Consider the following 21,345-nt stretch of genomic DNA (forward strand, 5'->3'; position numbering starts at 1 on the left):
ATATACGTGATTTGCTTTGAAAGCATCAGGACTAAGCCCTGAATGGGTTTCATCTGTGGAGGTCTACCAGTAACTTTAAACAGACCGTAATTTTATTTTTTTAATATGAAAAGAAAATATATATCAAATCAGAGATACCAACAATGAACTCAGGGTTATACCTCAGTTAAAAAAAAAAAAAAAGAACACCTCACATCCTACGTGCCTTCGGGTTCATTCCATCAGATCCACTTTTCTCGTTACCTTCCTTCCCCACATGGACAGAAACGTGATGCTTGGGGGGCATTACTTATATTTTTCAGAATATGCATTTTGCTGGGAGACCCAACTTAAAAAAAAAAAAAGAATTTCTCAGCCTATGAGGATGAAGAAATCCTCTTGTTTCTATCAGGAAATAGGCTTCAGATATGCCAATGCTTTTGTCAAAGAAATATCACCAGTTTTTCTTGTGTGTGTAGTTTATTTGTATATTTACCTTAAAAGAAGATTTAATATATAATTTCAAGTGCCAAGTAATAGGTTCGTCGAGTCTGAAAACAGCTGCACATCTTTAAAGGAAACTCACACCAGGAGTCCCTGGAAGCAAGTCTGCATAAATCATCTCGTGACACAGTGATTAATACTGTTTGTATAAAACCTCAGACGTGGATATAGATTTATCTTATTTTATTTTTTAAGTAAAAATGGGCCACAGATTGCTGCTTTGCAAGATACTCTTCCATTGTATCGCTCTTGTTTTATGGACTAGCTCTTGATCCCGAGGCTCATACCCGGGATACGCATGCTTCAGGCATCTGTGAGTGACACGGTCAACAACCGAGTGTGAGCTGAGTGAGGTCACGGGGCACAAGGCTGCAATTCTCTTCATGTTAATGGCAGTAATGGAAGTCTGATACATATGCAGTATGCATTCAAAACACTGACACCTGATAGTAGGTCAGGGAGAAGAGAACAGGGACTCCGGTTTAAGTGTAAGGGGGGGAAAACTGCCCCCAAAGATGTGAAGGAGACTGCAAGAGACGTCTGATTCTGCTGCGAAAAGGAAACACAGCACTCCCTTGGGGATGACACCCCGGCAGTTTCGGCCCACTGGAGTCTTGCCTCTTTCAGGGCTTTAACTATGATTTAATTTCATGGAAATGTAGACATCACCAAACAAAAAGAATGCCATTTACCAAAAGAAAGAGGCCTTATCAGTGTGGGACTTAATAAGGAAAAATATTTATCTGTGCCCTGCAGTTTTCAAAAGCCATTATTTCCATTCAATGTCCGGTACTGACTACAGTGCCAGTGACAGAGCTAACAAAATAAAAGCCTGTTGAATGAATGAATCACAGGACGAAAAGAGGGATGCAGACAAGTCATTTCTTGGGAGCTCAAATTCCACTACACGGCTCCTTCCTAGCAGCCTGGCAAGGGTTCGGGCGACAAGAAGAGTTCTGAGTGTGCCACAAATGTGCGTGATCTGCTGCACACTACGTTCATTTTCAAGACTGCTGCCCTTAAAGGAGGTAAAGTTTGGAGGTCACCGTCTCCATACTGGGACCTGCCAGCTTCCACTAGGTAAAAGTATCAAAAACTTTAAGCGTTCAGTGTTACGTTGTTACGCTAACCAAATTAACTGAGGGTTCCTTCTAAGCAGCTGAAAAGAAAAAAAATGTGGGTAAGGAGTTATTTCAAACATTCAGACAAATGAAATGATACAAGTTAAAATCAGTGCCAACTAATAACTGAACTATAACAGAATAACAACAGAAACGTGATGCTTTTGGTGCACAGTAGTCAAAGTGGCTCGCTCACATTTGTCAAAATCGGAACTGAAACGATGTGTACAGAAGGGGAGGTGAGGTGGTTTTCACCACGGTCCAGTGTGGCGTTAAAGTTTCACCCCTGCTTTGGGCTGATCAGGGCACGTGGGCTCAACAGAGCGGTCAGGTGGACTCACGGTCACGCCCACTGGAAGCCTCTATGTCAACGTGCATGTCTGACCCTCCCTTGGGTCAAATGCCGGCACAAGTGGACTGGCTGAGACTTTAGGACTTGCTTTCTACTTTTCCCTCTGGTGCCGTTTCCCAGACTGGCTCCTTGATGTGCTCTGGTAACTGTTCTAATTTTGTCTAAAAAGAGAAAACAAAACTATAACATAATGCAGACTTAACCCAACTCTTTAGCCACATACTGGATTAATTTTGTTTCCTCGAGTCCCTTTGCCTTCTTTTTTCCTTTTTCCCCTCTCACCTTTCTGTAGGTTCTGAAACCGACAGAAGGAGACTGGAAGGGATATAAACCAGTCTCGCAAATGGTCGATCTGTTCCCAGGTGATCTCCAGGGACACTGCCAACTAACGTAGACCCTGCGTCTAGACAGCTGCTCAGGGGGCAGAGGACTCCAGAAGGGACCTGGGGAGGGGGTGGCTGCGGTGGCCGGGTTCTGCTGAGCTATCACTGAAGCACGGGGAGGCAGAGACCCCCGCCACCGCGGCAGCTCTGCCTCCAGGCCCACGACAGGCCTTCCCCTCCACTCGGTGCGCCGAGACAGGCCCGCGACGCAGAAAACAAGACAGACCCCTCTCCATCAGAGGTGGAAATGCAAGTCATACCTTTACAACCTCCATGGCAACTCCTTCAGGTAAGTTTCGCTGAATATATTCCAAGTAGACATCTGCTGTACTTCCAGTCAGATGTTCTAACTAAAAATTCAAACAGGAAATTGGTTCATGATATGCTGTTAAAGCAGTAATGTTAAGTTTTTGTTTTTAAGTAAAAGCAGTACAGCCTTTTCTTTCTCTGTGAAACCTTACCCAGAATTCCAATTTAAAAGGTAAAGAGCACAGGTCTTCTGGTTGACTGGAAGAGGGGAGTTTGGCACAGACCACCTTAAAACCAGGGCTCTAGGTCTAGGCTCTGACACGCATGATATTGAAACAGTACGCCTGTAGTTGTTTCAGTAACATTTACAGTAAAACCTTGGTTTGCGAACATAATTTGTTCTGGAAGCATACGTGTAATTCAAAGCTCTTATAATATTGAAGTGAATTTCCCCCATAATAATGGAACCTCACTTGATTCGTTCTACCTCAAAAATATTCATATAAAAATAATTACAATGCTGTAATATAATACAAAATATAAAGAAAAATAAAATTAACCTGCATTTACTTTCAAAAAGCTTCGTGGCTGATGTGAGGGAGACGAGAGGATTATTGTGTAGTATGACTTTCACTCTCATTAATGGAATCACTGCTACCTATTGGCTCAGTGGAATCTTTCTCTGCATGGGGCCATTACATACGCTTGCATGGGTGCTGACTACAGAACAGTATATACACTCTTGTCACATACTGTATGTGATGTGACTAGCAATGAGGCAGCAGAGGAAAGGGTCTGCAGGCAGCCTGACCTAGAATGAAGCAAAGCATTCCTAAGCTTACTCTTGTGTAGAAGAGCAAAGGACTGTCCATAGGTGCTTTGAGGTGACAAAACACACACTAGTGCCAATTGTGGGCACCTTCCAATGTTCTGATAAATTACTGATTTCTGATCAACACTGTGGCCTGAAACCTAGCATCTGAACATGGGAGATGATCACTCACCACCCGCAGAGAGAGAGAGAGAGAGAGAGAGAGAGAGAGAGAGAGAGAGAGAGAGAGAGAGAGAGAGAACTATTAGCTCAGTTGTGATCATGTGACATTAGGCATCATGGACTTCTCGTATTGTAAGACATTGCTCGTTTATCAAGTTAAAATTTATTAGGGATGTCTGCTCGTCTTGCAGAACATTCACAGAACAAGTTACTCACAATCCAATGTTTTACTGTATTAATCACTTACCATGTGATGGGAGTATTCTAAGTGCTTTTGATAAATATCTCATTTTATCCTCTCACTAACCTTATGGGATGGGTACATTACTCTCATTTACAGATGAAAGAACCGAGGTACAGATCACACAACTGGTATGTGCCAGTACTTGGACCTGTCTGATTCCAGAAGGCCCACTCTCCTTAACCCCAGACTATGCTGACCCCAGTGGATGCACAAATGAACAGATGAATGACAAACCTTAATGTTGCCCATCGTGGACATGGGAACCCAGTTAGTGTGTAAAAAGGATCACTAGAAGTATATAAAAACTTAACTAGAATTTTTGAAATATAAGCAAAATTATTCCAAGGCCATATTATTGTACGAAAATTAGCATAATGTGCACTGCTGAGTTAAAGTCTGAACCGCTCTTAAGGATGGTTTATTTGAGTTTGATTTACTGTCATTTACCTTCTCTGAACTATCAGTCATGGGCTGACTGAAAGAAAGTCAACCCGGTCAACATCAGTTACAATGTGCCAGTGTGAAATTCCAGACGTTTAAAAAACGCTTGAATGTCTGAAATAAACTCACCTCTAAGCATCTGTAAAGTGTTCTCATTTCATACTGAACTCTGTGCTTCTTGAAAATATGCACTGATTTGAGAAGAGTAAATCGCTCTATTTTTTTTGGAGGCTCATGTCTGAAAAATTAATGGGCGAAACAACATGCTTAAGCTAAGTGATGCTAAAATCTGAGTCACTGATATCAAAGCAGGATTGCACAATTTTGTAGGTCAGGCTCATACTCAATTACAGGCATTAGCTACCATTACAGACTTCCATTTGTCGAGAATGTCCTGTGTAACAACCGCCGTCATAAAGCTCAGGCCAAAACAAACACCGCAGACAGCAGTGGGAAAATTATTGCACAGACCCAAAACTGAGCGCTGGCATGCAAGGGCACACAAACACGCCTGGGGCTCTTACAGCCCTGACCTCCCTTTCTGACCACGTATATGAACTGTGGGGAGCAGCGGCCGTGTGCAGCTGTACGTGTTTTGCTTTAGAAAACTCTGCAAAGATCCCGATAATCACAAAACTAAAGTCTGTATGGGACACGGGTGGGTTCCTTCTGTTTTGTTATAAGGCCAGGCTGACAAAGCCCCAAACGGGCCTTGTTCAGCATCAGGAGGGGATGAGAGAAGAGGGTGGCGGGAATCACCCCTTATCCGCGGTTTCTCTCTCAGCAGTGTCAGCTGCCCATGGTCAGCCGTGGTGCAGAAGCGGAGGAGAACTCCTTCTGAGGGAGTCAGAAGGTTAACAGCAGTCTAACAGTACATCATGCATGGTAGTGGCCTATATCATGCCCCTCACTTCCTCTCATCCTGTGGGCAACTTTTTTTAATCTTTAATTTTGAGAGAGAGACAGAGAACGCATGCATGCAATGGGGGAGGGTCCAATAGAGAGGGAAAGAGAAAATCCCACGCAGGCTCCATGCGCAGAGCGTGACATGGGGCTCAGTCTCGTGGGCCATGAGATCATGACCCGAGCCGCTAACAAGAGGTGAACATTTAACCGACTGAGCCTCCCAGACGCCCCTCATCACGTGGTCATTTTATGGTCTCATCTCATCACAAGGGTGAAAACAGTACAGTAAGAGAGTACAAGTAAGTTGCATATTGTTGCAACTGTTCTATTTCATTACTAGTTGTTGTCAATATCTTACCAGGCCTCACTTATAAATAACTTCCTCACAGGTATATATGGTTAGGAGAAAACACTACATATAGGGTTCAGTGCTCTCTGTGGTTTCAGGCATCCATTGGGGGTCTTGGAAGTACCCTAGATGGGTAAGGGGGAGACAACTAGAGTTATACTTGACCCGGCAGTGACTTCAAGGCCATATGAAGCTCGCCTTACTCCTGCATGAAATTATTGGGTGACTAGTGTTTCTGAAGGCAGTTTTAAAATAATGCCTATATTGGACAAAGATCATCAAACCCAAAGAGTCTAAAAGGATTGCCTGTTCACCGAATCCACCTCTCTGCCCCACAGAGAGCCCACACATGAGGGTTTCTTGGGTCTCCTGATGTCTATGCTATTGCTAAAGGAAGGATTTCCTCGATTTTTCTTGTTCGCTCATTCTAATGTTTAAAAATTCTAGTAGACAGGAATGCTGATTAGGATAATATGACAAACCTAAGCTCTACCTATCATGAGGTTCTATGATATTTTAAGAGCTCAGACCTGGGGGGCCTGGGTGGCTTGGTCAGTTGAGCGTCCGACTTTGGTTCAGATCATTATCTCACAGTCTGTGAGTTCAAGCCCCACACCAGGCTCACTGTTGTCAGCATGAAGCCCACTTCAGATCCTCTGTCCCCGTCTCTCTCTGCCCCTTCCCCACTCTCTCAAAACAAAACAAAAAATAAATAAATAAAAAGGGCCACACTTAGTTGGGATGAGCACCGTTTTCCTGGCTGATCATGTTACAGCAGCTAAAAGGTCAGATTAGGAAAGATCATACTTACACTTTAATAGAGATACCAAGTTCTTTAGCAGCAAGCACGGCAAAATATTCATAACTGTCCAATACAGCCTTATCATGGCCTTTTACTAAAACTGACAGGCGCTTATATAATGTATCTGGTTCATCAGAAATGGTTATCTAAAATTTTTAAATCAAAAAGAAAAGTTTCAGTTGTGGTTCCTCTAATATTTGTAACTGGAAAATTTAATATATTATCCTCAATTGAACACATTCAGAGTTTACTAATAAGTGGGGAGAAAAATGCTGAGTAACACCTTAATACTGTTAGCTTACGTATCTAGACACTAACACATTCAGATCTCCACAATGACACTTACAATCTGTTAAAATATACTTTAAGTCAAAAAACTTCCAAGCAACCTACACAATCATGAATGAGACCTTCTACCTTCATAGTTATTGAACCCCAAATACACCGTGGGAAAGGATTTTTGGGTCGGTTAACCAAGTAGCCTGGTCAGAAGGTCAGAGGACTTGGACTGAGAATTAAACCCTGCCGCTTGGAGCTGAATGACGACGGGCAAGTCACACCATCTCGCCACACCTCACCTCCTCGTGCAGGACACACGAGAGTGCCCAGGCTAGAGCTCACAGTGCACTCGGGCACTTCTGCAGGGAGCTGACATGTAAACACAGATAAAAGTGCTAATAAGTTATAAAATGCCGTTTTACAAAGGCAAGCTATTGCTATTTATATTTTTTATCAGTTTTATTCATGTATGTTTTGCCTATCCTAATAGAAAAATTACTCATTTCTCATTAAAACGTTATGGCACTGACTGTACATTTAACTTGAACCTCTTCCACTCTAATGCTTAAAGACTGTAGGAATAATGGGTTTGACATTTCTGACGTTCCTCCAAGGGCTGAATTACCTTTACCTTCATCCATCCATCAGACCAGTGATTTATCTTACTAATCCAATGATTCAGGGTTAAATTACTTCACTCCTCAAAGGAAATCTACTTACTAACCAGGAAGCTAGCTAGGCATTTACTCTCAATTATCCCCAAGGTTGGGGTTGCTGGGAAGGACAGAGTACATGGATATTCTATACCATAACCTAGGGGACAAAGGAGAGGGGATACAGCTCAAAAGGTGTTTTTGGTTGGTCCTTACAGGGTTTTAAAGAGAGTTTGTCGTGATATGGAAATATAAAGAGATTTTGAATAAAAATTTGGATTTCAGTTTAGCTTGGAAAATCTGAGACCACGTGACATCACTAGGTCTGATTTCCCACGTGGCAACAGGGGGCTGGAGTAAGTAGCAGCTGTCTTGCTTATAAAGGGCACAGCCTGCCATGTGCCCCCGCTGCCCCTTTTCCTTGTGGGCCTGGCCCAAGCAAACATGTGACCTGGAAACGCAGAGTTTATAGGCACTGCCACAGAAATATATCCAGCATCTACTCAGTGAAAAAAATGAACAGAGCAGTACATCATGTAGAACGCAAATTCATTTTGGTGTGCATGTGCGCGGACAAGATGATTACATACAGACAAATGTCTAGAACAATACATGACAAACTGTTAGAGTGGATTATTTGCAAGGGGGGGAAATGAGAGGTTTCAGATTTGTAAGGATTTTTTAAACCCCAAACTGAAACAAAAACTGGGTTGACAGAATCATGATTTTTACTTAAAGGAAACAAGAGGTTACACAGCTACTTCTAGATTTTTCTGTCCTTTTCTTTACTTTACTTTCTCACTGTGAACAATAAAGGATTGTCCAGACCCAGGCTCAAGGTCTTAACATGAAAACAAAGACCTGAAAACCCAAAAGAAAAAAAAATCTCCCTAATACAGTATCAAGTATTCTGCATCATTAATTATGACAACTCTTCAAATTATGCTGAGCTAAAGCAAAAGACTGCTTATTCCCACAGTTATTTGGGGTAAATGATTGATTCCTGATTCTTTGAAAGATAATATGAGCGTCCAGGGACATTACAGAGTACTTTACTCAGTGCTCACGGCACACTTGCCAGTATTTGAAAACAAAATATTTTTACTCTAAAGTGTTCGGGAAACAGCCTCAAATGAAATAACGAGAAAAATTTATTGTTAATATAGCTCCTTACCAAGAAACAGAGAGTACATACCGTAGGCTTGGTCAAATCCTTGGGAATATCAACGTGTAGGTTTGAAAACTGCACCCACTTCATACTGGTACTGCTATTTGTGGAAACAAAGAGAAACCCAAGTAAAGCAGCACAAAGACCATTTCCTTATTTGGTTTAGCACATCCAATTATATACTTACAGGAGAAAGCCACCATTTCTGGCTGTGCTGCTCTTAGAACTGTTTAAAGAAAAACTTCTTGAACCCTAAAAAAGGGGAGCATGTGTTAGAATTTATGTCAGTCCTCAAATCATCTGTAGTTTTCACTAAAAAAAAAAAAATCAAAAGATGTACAATGCTTCCAATAAAGGGCTATCTCATTATTTCAAATGAAGACACTGGGGTAACTAAAATGCCAGATTAGATTTCACTTAAAAACAGGAGGACAATGATAGAGTTCCTAATCAAGAGATTCTCAAAATACCAGAGATTCTGTATCTTTTAAAGCTCAGGATTTAACAACTTTTTTAAAAAAGCAAATTTGGGGGCGCCTGGGTGGCTCAGGTGGTTAAGCGTCTGACTCTTGATTTCAGCTAAGTGATGATCTCATGGTTCATGGGTTCGAGCCCTGCGTTGGGCTCTATGACAGTCCAGAGCCTGCTTAGGATTCTCTCTCCCTCTCTCTCTGCTCCTCCCTGATTGTGCTCTCTCTCAAAATAAGTAACTTAAAAAAAAAAAAACAAAAAACAATTCTCTCTCATACACACACATGGAATTCTCACATTAAAAGAACACCTATGATTTAAATGCGTGAAAAAAAAGGGGGTGCATATGTGGTTCAGTAGGTTGAGTGTCCGACTTCGGCTCGGGTCATGGTCTCACAGTTTGTGGGTTCGAGCCTCACATTGGGCTTTGTGCTACCAGCTCAGAGCCTGCTTCAGATTCTATGTCTCCCTCTCTCTCTCTGCTTCTCCCCTGCTCATGCTCTGTCCCTCTCTCTTTCTCTCTCAAAAATAAACAAATATTAAAATTAAAAAAATAAATAAAAAATAAATATGTGGGCATCAAGGGAAAAAATACGTGACTTCAAGGAAAAAAATATATGACTTCATTCTTCCATTCGTTTTTATAGATTAAATGTACTTCAATGTAATACTATTTTGCCTGAACATTTCTGAGCAATAAAATCTCTTATAATTAAGAGCTGGATAACAATTCTAAAGTACCCTTCTTCTGAAGCTTTCCTACATCTTTTCTAGCATAGGTATTTCTTGGCTTGGCTCGGATCGCTTAGTTTGAAATACACAGTGAAACGGACACCCATCTCCCACCACGGCGGTACCTCATACTGCCAACCCAGCACTTCTGAATCCTTTACTGTCAGCTCCCCCCAGTGGACAAAACTTCCAGTTATAGGAGACCTACGGTAACTATATATAATAATCTAATCTGCCTTCTGTTTTTCCCTTAAGCTTTCTTGAGATTTAATAATGTAACCAGAGAAAGGAGAAGTACAGTAAGATTCCCCCCACATACTTAAAAGATGAAAAATAACATCTTCTAAGTAAAACTTAAAACAACTGAAGGTCACCTAAGTATGTTTTAAAAGCCCCTCTGTACCCAAGACAGACGCAAAACAAAACCTTCATATTCTCCCTTAGATGAAGGGAGAAAACCCAACACGATACAAAGCAGCTGGAGGTGAGCGCCATTCCCTGCACACAATCACAGAGGAAACCGCCTCCCCGCATGCACGCCAGAGACCCCACAATCCAGCTGTGCAAAAGGAACCACACGTCTAAGGAACAGGACACTTCCCAGTCATACTCTCCCACTATAAACCTCTGCTTTTAAAAGTTGGAGCCTAAAGTGTTATTCTATCCACAAATCAACCTTAAGAAGTTCTTAAGGTTTTTGTTTTGTTTCTTTAAATAGAACAGTCTGTGTGTGTATTAGTAGTTCAAAGTTTCAACTTCTTCCACCACCTGACTTTTTTTTTTTTTAAAGTTTACTCACTTATTTTTGAGAGAGACAGAGACAGCATGAGTGGGGGAGGGGCAGAGAGAGAGCGGGGGGAGGGAGGAAGAGAGAACCTGAAGGAGGCTCTGCACTGTCAGCACAGGGCCTGATGTGGGGCTCGAACTCACGAAACCGGGAGATCATGACCCGAGCTGAAACCAAGGGTCGGCTGCTTAACCTACTGAGCCACCCAGGCGCCCCCACCATCTGACTTAAGATCAATGGTTCTTCAAGTGTGGTCTGAGGACTTGAGGGATCCATGAGATTAAAACTGTTTTCCTAATAACAGCCGTTATTTGCAACTTTCCTACTCTCACTCTCAGCTGTGTACAGTGAGGTTTTCTAGAAGCTGCATGCTGAGTGATACAGCAAGACTGCAAAACCAGATATTAGAGTCCAGCTGCCTTCCATTAAGCCAGACGTTAAAGAGTGTGAAAATGAATAAAGGCAAACCTCATTAAAGTAGGGAGGTTAGAAGGAGGAGCCATACCACTCAGTGTCAATTATAGGAAGAATTGTCACTTACAGGCCCCAACATGAAAAGACGTTCACTGAATCTTCTACAAGAAATGGACTACCTCTGTGACTCAGCCAATGAAAAAGCTTTGAACTTTTGCTTTGAACTCTTGCTTATCTCCACTGGACCTTCATTCAAAACACGTCCCAACATCTTCCTTTTCCTCCATAAAATGTTTTTCTCTTTTGTTTATGGGATTTGCCTATGGGTTGCCATAGCTTGCATGTCCCAAACTGCAATTCTCTGTCATTCCCAAACAAACCAATTTTTACTGGTAAAATAACTTTCATTTTGCAGGTTAACATTATTTAGCGATCAGAAGTGGGATCCAGAAATGAATCCCAACAACTCTGAGGCTGGTGAGCACACAGGTGCCAGGGCCCACAGAGCCAGATAAGCTCCCTGCTTTCCTGCCATTCCTGGAGTTGGAGGCTAAGTTTTCCTGAACTTCGAGCTCTCCTCTCTTCGTGCTTTGGGCTCTCAGGCTTTATTTGGGCTCTGTTTTAAAGCTTTGTCCTTGCAGAGTGCTTGCTTGACCTTTGGTCTGACTCCTTTTTGGAACCAGATGGTTCCTGTTGGAACTGCGCCCAGTTTGGAACTGTATTAGTTAGGGTCCACCTCCTTTCCAGAACTGGGCTGTTCCTGATGGTTCTGTGTTGACCTTTGGTCTGATTCCTTTGGAACCAGGATGTTCCTGTTGAAACTGTGCTGTTTAGGAATTTTTCCCTTTTTGCTCTAGAGAAACCTCTAAGAAACAGAATCCCAGTCACCAAAAGGGGTAGCACCCCTTCTGGGACCCTGATAATTTTATGTTTAAACACTGTGGTTCCTCCTCATGCCCATTTCTTTCTTTCTTTCTTTCTTTTTTTTTTTTTTATTAATAGTTTATCGCCAAGTTGGTTTCCATACAACATATGGTATCTGTCCTTCTCTGCCTGACTTATTTCGCTTAGCATGACACCCTCGAGGTCCATCCACCTTGCTACAAATGGCCAGATTTCATTCTTTCTCATTGCCATGTAGTATTCCATTGTGTATATACACCACATCTTCTTGGTCCATTCTTCAGGTGATGGACATTTAGGCTCTTTCCATGATTTGGCTATTGTTGACAGTGCTGCTGTGAACATTGGGGTACATGTGCTCCTATGCACCAGCACTCCTGTATCCCTTGGGTAAATCCCTAGCAGTGCTACTGCTGGGACATAGGGGAGTTCTACTGATAGTTTTTTGAGGAACCTCCACACTGTTTTCCAGAGCACTCATGCCCATTTCTAACTAAATGGTTTGACTTAATAAAAAGTAATTTAGAACTTCAATGGCCATTATGGGGAAGTTTGAGCTCCCTCAACTTATTTTTCTCAAAATTAAACTGGACAGCCATGTCTCTAAACTTGGCAAACTTGAATGGTATGTCTGTATCTTAAAGCTTCCAAACGTTACCAATAAATCTAAAACTGGCTCTCTGCAAGATACAATTTTTAGACTGAGACAAAGACCAAAAGGCTCCTGAGGCCCCCAGGATTGCAAGAGCCACCTATGCTGGAGCCCACCTGTGCTGACATCCTCTTTCCTCCTGCTGGCTTCCATCCCCTCTACACCCTTAGTTTCCCCATTTTAATTCTCTCACCAAACTTCCTTTTTCATCTGAAACTCGCCCTGCCCCCTCCTCTCCTGAACCTATTAAAATCTGCTCCTTTAAAGTTAAATCTTCTGAGGATCCAAATAACTCCCAAATATCTTACGTTCCCTGGAGCAATACTGAAGTGCAAGCCATAGTTAAAAAGAGTTTCCTGCAAGTAGCCCAATCGGAGCACCTTGAAAGGAGTTTAGAGAAACAGACCCCTAACTTCTGGCAAGATGCTAGAACATTCACTGGAAATCTCCCCCGAGCAATCACAGTAGCTTTTCCTAAGCCTGCTGATTGGAACAAAATTCAGTCTTGCACACAAAAGCCTGATAAACCTATTCATGATTATTAAATTGATTTCAGATTATTTGCAAAGAAAATTCTGGTGTCCCTTTGATGTTGAATCCACTGGGGTAGGATTTAACTATGTTTCTTAACGGGCTGAACTGGGCTAACTCTTATTTAAGTTAAAAGGACCACAGTGGACTGGGAAACTGTGTCCGCTCCTGATTAGTTAATATGGCAAACCAGACTGCTAGTACCTTGGGGGAATCACCTAAAGGAAAGACCACTATAATACTTAATTTTTCACTCTAACAAATGAAGGCCCTTAAACCTCACCAAAACTTCCTAGTGTCTGCTGTTATTGTAAGGAGCCAGAACACTGGAAAACAGATTGTTACCGAAGTCTTGCCTTTGGCCCTCCAGTGCCAGCCTTTCCGGTGTCCTCCTCATTCCCAAGACAGGGCTCCGAGGACCCACAGGGGCTCTTCCCAGACCTCTGTCTGGCTTGGCTCAGAGAAACCACTGTTCAGATCAGGAATGACGGACACCAGAACCACACGCTTAGTGCTTGACCCCAGTGCTATAAAGTAGCCTCTGCTTGGAGTATTAAAACAGTCCAAACAGGTAGTGTAAATGATGGAAAATAATTGCATATGTTTAAAAACATAAATAAACAGAAAAAAAATTAAAAAAAAACAATAAAATTTAAAAAAAGTAGTTTCTTAAGAAACGCTCGTGTTGAATAAAATTCTGGTTTTTCAGTGGAAAAACAAACAAACAAACAAACAAAAAAACCAGTCCAAACAGTGGGGTCTCTAATAAATTTCACCAGTTTCCTGTCTCTGAACCTGTTCCCTTAGGTCTAGGCCATTTGGGAGACACACACCTGCTTCTCCTTAATTCCTCTGCTCCTATTCATTTACAGATTGCCGAGATTTTCAAGAAACAAATCATGCTGAAATTTCTTTCTCCCCAAAAGAGGGAAATAATTCTAGAATGTGGCAGTAGCACTCAAAAGAGCCAACCAGGAAGATTAAAGGACTTTTGGCATCTTTCACTTGCTCCATGTCTGACAGCACACAGCTGCATCAGCGGACACTGTTTGTCCCTACTGAGTCAAATCCTCTTTCTGGGCAAAATCTTCAACTGACTGGCGGAATCCACAGGAACACTTTCCATCTAGATTCAAACAGATCCTGTAAAACTTCTCCCCAGAATTAATGAATACTCTATAAAGAGGCCCCACAAGGCATCAAGCCGGTAACAGAAAATTACAAAGCTCAGGGCCTCTTTATCCATTACACCAGTCCTAGTGACATGCCTATTTTACCTGTAAGAAAACTCAGTGGCCAAGGATGGAGGTTTATCTCTGAGCAATACATTGTTATCCCTTGGCACCAGGGCTGTTCCTAACGCCCATGTTACTGACATCCATTCCCACTGAAAGCAAATTTGTCACTGTAATTGATCTATGTAGTGTATTTTTTAGTATTCCAGTTGGTAAACATAGCTAGTATCTTTCTGCTTTCACTTGGGAAGGATGGAAAGACCCGTGGGCAATAATGCCCCAGAGCAGCACAGGGTCCTTACTTTTTACAAACCTTAAAAACAGATTTGGATGATCAAAAGCTTTCTGCAGGCTCTACTTTGTTAGAACCTGTAGGTAATTTGCTTCTGCGCTGCCCTTCTCAAATCTCTCCTCAATAAGACAGCCTCTATCTGTTACAGCTTTTGGCCTTAAAAGGACATCAAGTCTCTGAAGAAAAACTGCAGTCTGCGCAAGCTCAGGTTCAGTACCCAGAGCACCTGACCTCAGAACGAGGACCACATCTGGACGCAGGCAGGCTTCACGCCACCCTCGACTTCCTCAAACCTGAAATGAAGTGCCAATTATGAGGCTTTCTTGGACTGGCTGGCTACTGTCAAAACTGGATGTGAAACTCCTTTTATGGCTCCAATCCCCATATGATTTACTAAAAAATCCAAAGAAATGGCAAACCCAATTCTATTATTTGGAAAAATCGAGAAGACATAGCTTTGGGGACTGTAAAGAAGAGCCTAATAAAGCCCACAGCCCAGACATCCTAACTACCAACTTCCCTTTATACTCTTTGCATGTGAGGGGGAAGGGAGCACCCCTGGAGCACTTACCCCAAAACATGGGGACCCTCATGGCCCCACGGGGTACCGTACCTAACAATGAGACCCTGTGGCTCGGGGCTGTTCCCCTAGCCTCTGTGTTCCTAACCATTCCCGCCACTGCACTAGTTCAGCCCGCTGAAGAAATAGTCATGGGATCCCCTTCAACTATCCTTCAGTTCTGGCTAAGGGCAAAGCCGCAAACATTTATACAACAGTCAATATTCCTTTGGGGCAGCCCATGATTTTGGAATGTTAGGAAACAGTCATGAAGTTTCCAACGGATAAAAGTTAAATACATCTATATCCAAAATTTATTCGATACCATGCTTTCGCTGACTGCTCTGGCTGTGATGCAGCTTCCCAAGCATTCCAGACTCAACTCCCCGGGCACCAAAACGAAACCACCAAAAACGCTGCTTTCAAGGAAATCAATAGCCAAACCTCTGCCATGGTCCAAATGATGTTCCTCCAAACAGTAATTCAGAAAAATTAACCAGAGTACCCAACAATTGGCCCCAGAGAGGGAAAAACAATATTGGAAATCGAGTAATTGTTGGCTGAATAAAGAGACATGTGGTTTGGACCAAATAACAACCTGGCCTTACCAGAAACTCTCACATTCCCACGACTTACCACTATACGTGCATTAAACCCCGGTTTACTGACAAAATGACAGTGTCATGAACCCATATTCATGAGGGAATATTACTAAGGCCGCAAACAGTGTCCGTCCCGCTCATCCATCTGTTAAAAGTATAATGCAAAGACACCTGTTTGCACAAATTTCGTACACCTCCCCCATCTCATGGATATAAATATATTTTAGTCATGGTGTGTACGTTTCTCATTGAACTAAAACTTTCCCTTGTGGACAGGCCACTGTTTCTTCCATGGTGAAACCTCTGTTAGAAACCACACTGTCAGTGCAGGGCCTGACACAGGGCCTGAACTCAGAACCATGAGATATGACTGAGTCGAAATCAAGAGTGGGACACAACCAGCTGAGCCCCCAGGGGCCCCAGGGCCTTATCACGTCCATTAGAAACAGCCATGCTTGGGTAGAGAAATCTCTTCATGGTGCACCTGGGAGACAGACCTTCACATCTTGCAACCTGGAGATTTTGTCTATTGGAAAAGATACATCCAGAAAGACTTTCTTTAGCCTTGCAGGAAGGACCCTCATCAGCTATGGCTAACCATCCCTTGTGCTACCAAACTCCAAGGGACAGACTCCTGGATTCACGTGACACAACCAAAGAGAGCATCAAACCCTAACGGGACCTGCACACCGTCTGATGACCCAAAGGTAAGTTTCCCAGGACTGACGCGGATTGATATCTGACGATGCTGGTTTCTCAAGCTGTCCAGATCAGGCTGCATCTTTTCCACACCATTTACTTCTGGCGCCTCTGTGGAAAGAAAATGCCCTCGTCCACTTTTCCCAAACCCCTGTAAAAGGGTGAAGCCACTTTTTTTTTTTAATTATGGCCTTTTGAAAACAGCCTCATCAAAAACCTATGACAAGTTAACCGTTCACCTGTTTTTTCTAAAGGGTGAGAGGTTTCAGCATTCACAAGTCTCTTTTTTCCATCTGGACTATTAACTGACTCTGGAATCTTATCTGGATTCATGTTCTGATTTTGCAACCTTACGTGCTATATTACTGGATTACATTTGGTTCCAGACAGTTCTTCTGAGATAACAATACTGTTTTCATACGTCTTTGAGTTTTGCTCGTTTTGCAAAAAGTTCATTAGCTATTGCTTCAGGTTTATACCTACATTGTATTTCCCCAAATGCACTCAGTTAATTCTTTCAGTGTGTTCTTGCAGTAGTCACTCTTTTGTCTTCATGGGCACTTTAAGCAGGGACTTACTGAAGGTCTATGTGACCCCACGCTTGCCTCTATAGGTGGACATTTCCTCCCCGAAGTCAGAGTAAGTGCCAATAAATATCTCGGTTGGCCACCTTCAGACTTAGGGGACAAGTTTAGAACCTTAGGACCATGTAATTTGGAATTGTTACGTTATTTCTGTTGTACAATTATTTAAAGTTTTATACTTAGCCTGTCAAACTTTTGTGAAAATGATGTACCCAATAAACAGATGGTCTCCAATCCTTACAAGCCTGATATCTTGATAAATGGGAAGTGTCTGAGTTCTCCCTGTACCCCTACTTGTTAGTTTAATGTCACCTCAGTATGTTCTTTCTTTTTTTTTAATTAAAAAAATTTTTAAATGTTTATTTATTTTTGAGAGAGAGAGACAAGAGTGAGAGCAGGGGAGGGCAGAGAGTGAGGAGACACAGAATCCGAAGCAGGCTCCAGGCTCTGAGCTGTCAGCACAGCAACAGTTCGAGCCCTGCATCGAACCCATGAACCATGAGATCCGGACCTGAGCTAAAGTTGGATGCTCAACAGACTGAGCCACCCAGGCGCCCCAACCTCAGTATGTTTCCAATCGTATTTTCTCTCTGACATAAGACATGACAACCAAGAAAAGTCCTTCCTGGCACAAAGGAACAAAACCACTAAATATGGAAATCTGACTCCCAATCAGCAATGCTTTTGGAGAAAGACCTTGATCAAAAGAAGGAAATGCAAAACTAAAAGGAAACCTCAGTAGCGTCCAGAAGCTAAAAGGCGGCCCACATCACTCAACATCAATTACGAAAAGAGTTGTCAATCACAGACCTAACAGAAGAATCAGCAACAGGAAAGTATGTATGATCAATTGCAGGCCCCAAAAGAAAAAGATGAACAGTGAATATTCTACAAGAAACAGACTAAACTGCAACTCAGCCAATGAAAAACTGTCATCACCCTGAACTCTTGCTTTTCTACAAAGCATTTCCATTCAAAGCAGCCCCTCCCAACTTCCTCCTCTTCCTTTCTTTGGGGACTTACCTACGGTTTTGCCATAGCTTGCGTGTCCCTAATTGCAATTTTGTTATTCCCAAATAAACTCATTTTTGCTGGTAATGTTAGTTTTTAAGGTTAACAAGAGATATACAAAAACATAAAACACTGCTATTCTTATCACTTTGTTTTGAAAAATTTGGTGTTTCCCCTATAAAATATGCAATGCATTAGTTTTCTTTTATTTTCTTTAAGTTTATTTATTTTTGATAGAGAGAAAATGTGCGCGTGGGCGCGGAATGGGTAGAAAGAGGGAGGGAGAGAACACCAAGCAAGCTTTCAGCGCAGAGCCCTACTCACCACTGGAACTTTGATGATGACCTGAGCTGAAATCAAAGTCGGGCGCTTAAGGGATGGAGCCACCCTGGCGCCCCTCCTTAATCTTACGCATTTTTAAGATTCCCGGTTTTATTTCCTAAAAAGTTAAATACGCAGAGCTAAAACCCCAAAAGCAAAAGTCCTCAACCAGTTTTAGAGTGTTAAAGGGATACCAAAGCCAAATAACTTTTTTTTGCTTTTTCTCCAAAGAAAGGCGCAGAGAATATTTAGCCCATTCCTATCACTTCCGCGACTCTCCTCTGATCTCAGAATCAAAGCAAAGCTCGCCCAATTTGGTTCTATGGGAGGGTCTAAGATCTGGTACCAATTCACCTCCTAATTTTACCAAACCAAGCCTTCTCTGACCTTCAGTTTATTTTCCAAACCTGAAAAGAGGGGTGCGGGAAAGAGGGGTTCTACATTCCTTCTAGCTCTGAGGTCTACGATTCTCCTTGTTCCCGTCTTTGCCCTGATTTTCATGTTTCATCTCATGAGAGAATTCGAAATAAAACCAGCCCCTTTCTCACCACTTTCCGGCAAACAATGCACCAAAGTGCGGAATAAATACCAGAGGAAACTCTAGTGGCCAGAACGACATGTGGCAGTAAGACTTTACTGCTACTGTCCTGTCAGCCAGTTCAGTAGCCACCGCCCGCCAGGTACCTGCCAGAGACGCCGGCACATGGAGCCAAGCGCTGCTCGCGCCGCCATCTTGCCGTCCCGGCCCCCAGGACTACTTCCGGGGCACAGAGGCGTCCTCCGACCATAGAGTTCCGCAAAAGGAGAGAGCGTAGCCTTGCGTTCCGGCACAGGAACAACCATAGAGACGTTATTCTACGCTTTTTGAGAGTAGGACTGAGAGCCTAGCTGGCTTCCCTAGGGTCGGCTGCCAGGCTGACCACGGTCTTTATAACATTGCTTCAGCCCCTGTATAGATACCAAGTTCCTTCAGTGTTTCCTCTTCAAATCGTGTTTGTCTTATGTAGTTCCTGTTTGGTTGGAGGCAACGTAACACATGTTTTGAAAAATGTGTATAGTTAATATATTGGCAGCAGTTTCTGGGTAGTGGGTTAATAGTTGACTTATTTTCCTATTTCTGTATGTTTTAACATTTTAACAAAAACTTGTATTTCATTAAAAGGAAAAATAACAGAGGTGCCTAGCCGGCTCAGTGGAGCATGTGACTCTTGATCTTGGGGTTATGAATTTGAGCCCCACCTTTGGTGTAGAGATCACTTAAAAATAAAATCTTGAAAAAAGAAAAAAGAAAAGCACCACTGTAATAAGTCTAGGTCCCATCCCTTTACCTCCTTATACCGTTGCTATGTTCCTTAAGCCCACATTCCTTAACCACAACAAATGACATTTTTGTGCCCTAGCCATCCTGAATGCCACTGTCCTACAGATCTTCCTGTCTTTATTCTCTTTGTTATTCTACTATTTTGGAATTTACAGTTGCTGCCGTTATTCAGTACCACAAACCAAAAAGTATTAAACCAAAAAATGTCTGGTTATTAATATCCACCATAATTTAGCTGCAACTAAAAAGGCTTATAATCTGGGTTTGCTATAATAAAAAATTATCTCATTCGTTCGGTTCTCTAAGCTTTATTTTCCCCAGGTGCTTTCACATATGCAAGTCAGCATCATGGAAAACGCTAGACTTCTAATTGGGAGATCTTGGTTCTAACCCAGGTTTACCACCCAGCTGAATGACTGTGGGCAAGTTACTTGCCCACTCTAAGCCTCAATTTTCTCATATATCAAGGAGTGATGATAACAATAGTTCCCACTTCAAAGAGTTGCTATGCAGATTAAATGAGATACTGATGTGTGATGTTTGGTATAATGGCCAGCACATAATGACGCAAGATGAATGTCATCCATTATTTGTACCATAAATTTGCTTCTACCTCACATGCCTTGTAAAATTGTTCAGCAGATTAAAAATAAAAAGATCAAGTTTATGAGAACATTTTGTACCACCTAGTTAAAGGACTGTGCAAATATATTCCCCACTGCCGCAAGGTATTACTCTACTTTGCAGGCAAAAAAACCAGGGAAGAGGTAGAATGACTTTCCCAACATCACACAAATTAATGAAGATAAGAAAGAACAGAAGCCAGTTTTATGGTCCCTCAGATTGGTCTCTTTTCACTAGAAATCTGTCCGTGTGGAGGTGTGGCAGAGATGCCCAGTGTGTCTTTACACCAGACTGTGTAAACACTATACTTCACTTGTGTGCACCTCTACTGTCCTCAGCTGTGCCCCCACCTTGGCAGGCTGCCCAGTGCCCTTTTCAGAGCGTTTTCTGAATCATGACATTCAAAGTTGTCTGGTCTCTCTCAGCCAAAGAGTTTCTCCAATAGCTCTCAAACTCTGTTGTTGCTTCTGAAGTTTGCATCAGTCTCTCTCTCTCTTTATTCATTTTTTTGAGAGAGAGAGAGCATGAACAGGGGAGGGTCAGAGAGAGAGGGAGACACAGAATCCAAAGCAGGCTCCAGGTTCCAAGCTGTCATCCCAGAGCCTGATGTTGGGCTCAAACTCATAGACTGTGAGATCATGACCTGAGCCGAAGTCGGATGCTTAACCTACTGAGCCACACAGGAGTCCTCCCCTTTAAAATAATGTTTATTCATTTTTTAGAGAGAGGGTATGAGCAGGGAAGAGGTGAGGTGGGGGGGAACAGAGATTCTGAAGCAGGCTCTGAGCTGACAGCAGAGAGCCTGATGCAGGACTTGAACTCATGAACCATCCGATCATGACCTGACTTGAAGTCGGACACTCAACTGACTGAGCTACCCCGGTGTCCCTGCATCAGTCTCTCTTACGGCACTTCTGTGACAGATTTTCAGCTGTCCTCCTGCCCACTTTGAGTAGTCCCAGCCGGGTGAGGGGTCTGCAGCCACGATGGTGGTAACATTACAGCTTGGCAATGACTTTCACCTGTCACCTAATTTGATCCTCTCAGGAGGACGCATGTTTTATCCTAATTTTATAGGTGAGGAAACTGAGGCTCAGAGATGAAATGACCCACTCAAAGTCATATGAGTTAGTTATAGCTGAACCAATAACCCCAATAGTCTTCACAATCCCAGCTCAGTACC

General features: G+C 42.6%; 1 protein-coding gene across 1 annotated transcript; it reads right to left on the reverse strand.

Annotated features, from left to right (window-relative positions):
- Positions 1–440: 440 nt before the first annotated feature.
- On the reverse strand, positions 441–18,974 carry MRPS10 (mitochondrial ribosomal protein S10). The gene is made up of 7 exons (XM_029944974.1): positions 18,902–18,974; positions 8,612–8,676; positions 8,452–8,524; positions 6,334–6,470; positions 4,397–4,505; positions 2,600–2,689; positions 441–2,117 (listed from the first exon to the last, which is right to left on the reverse strand). The coding sequence occupies exons 1-7, from the start codon at positions 18,947–18,949 to the stop codon at positions 2,034–2,036; spliced, it is 606 nt and encodes a 201-aa protein (XP_029800834.1). The 5' UTR covers positions 18,950–18,974; the 3' UTR covers positions 441–2,033.
- Positions 18,975–21,345: the final 2,371 nt, after the last annotated feature.

The sequence above is a fragment of the Suricata suricatta genome, chromosome 7 (assembly GCF_006229205.1).
Source record: "Suricata suricatta isolate VVHF042 chromosome 7, meerkat_22Aug2017_6uvM2_HiC, whole genome shotgun sequence".
NCBI classification, from domain to species: Eukaryota; Metazoa; Chordata; class Mammalia; order Carnivora; family Herpestidae; genus Suricata; species Suricata suricatta.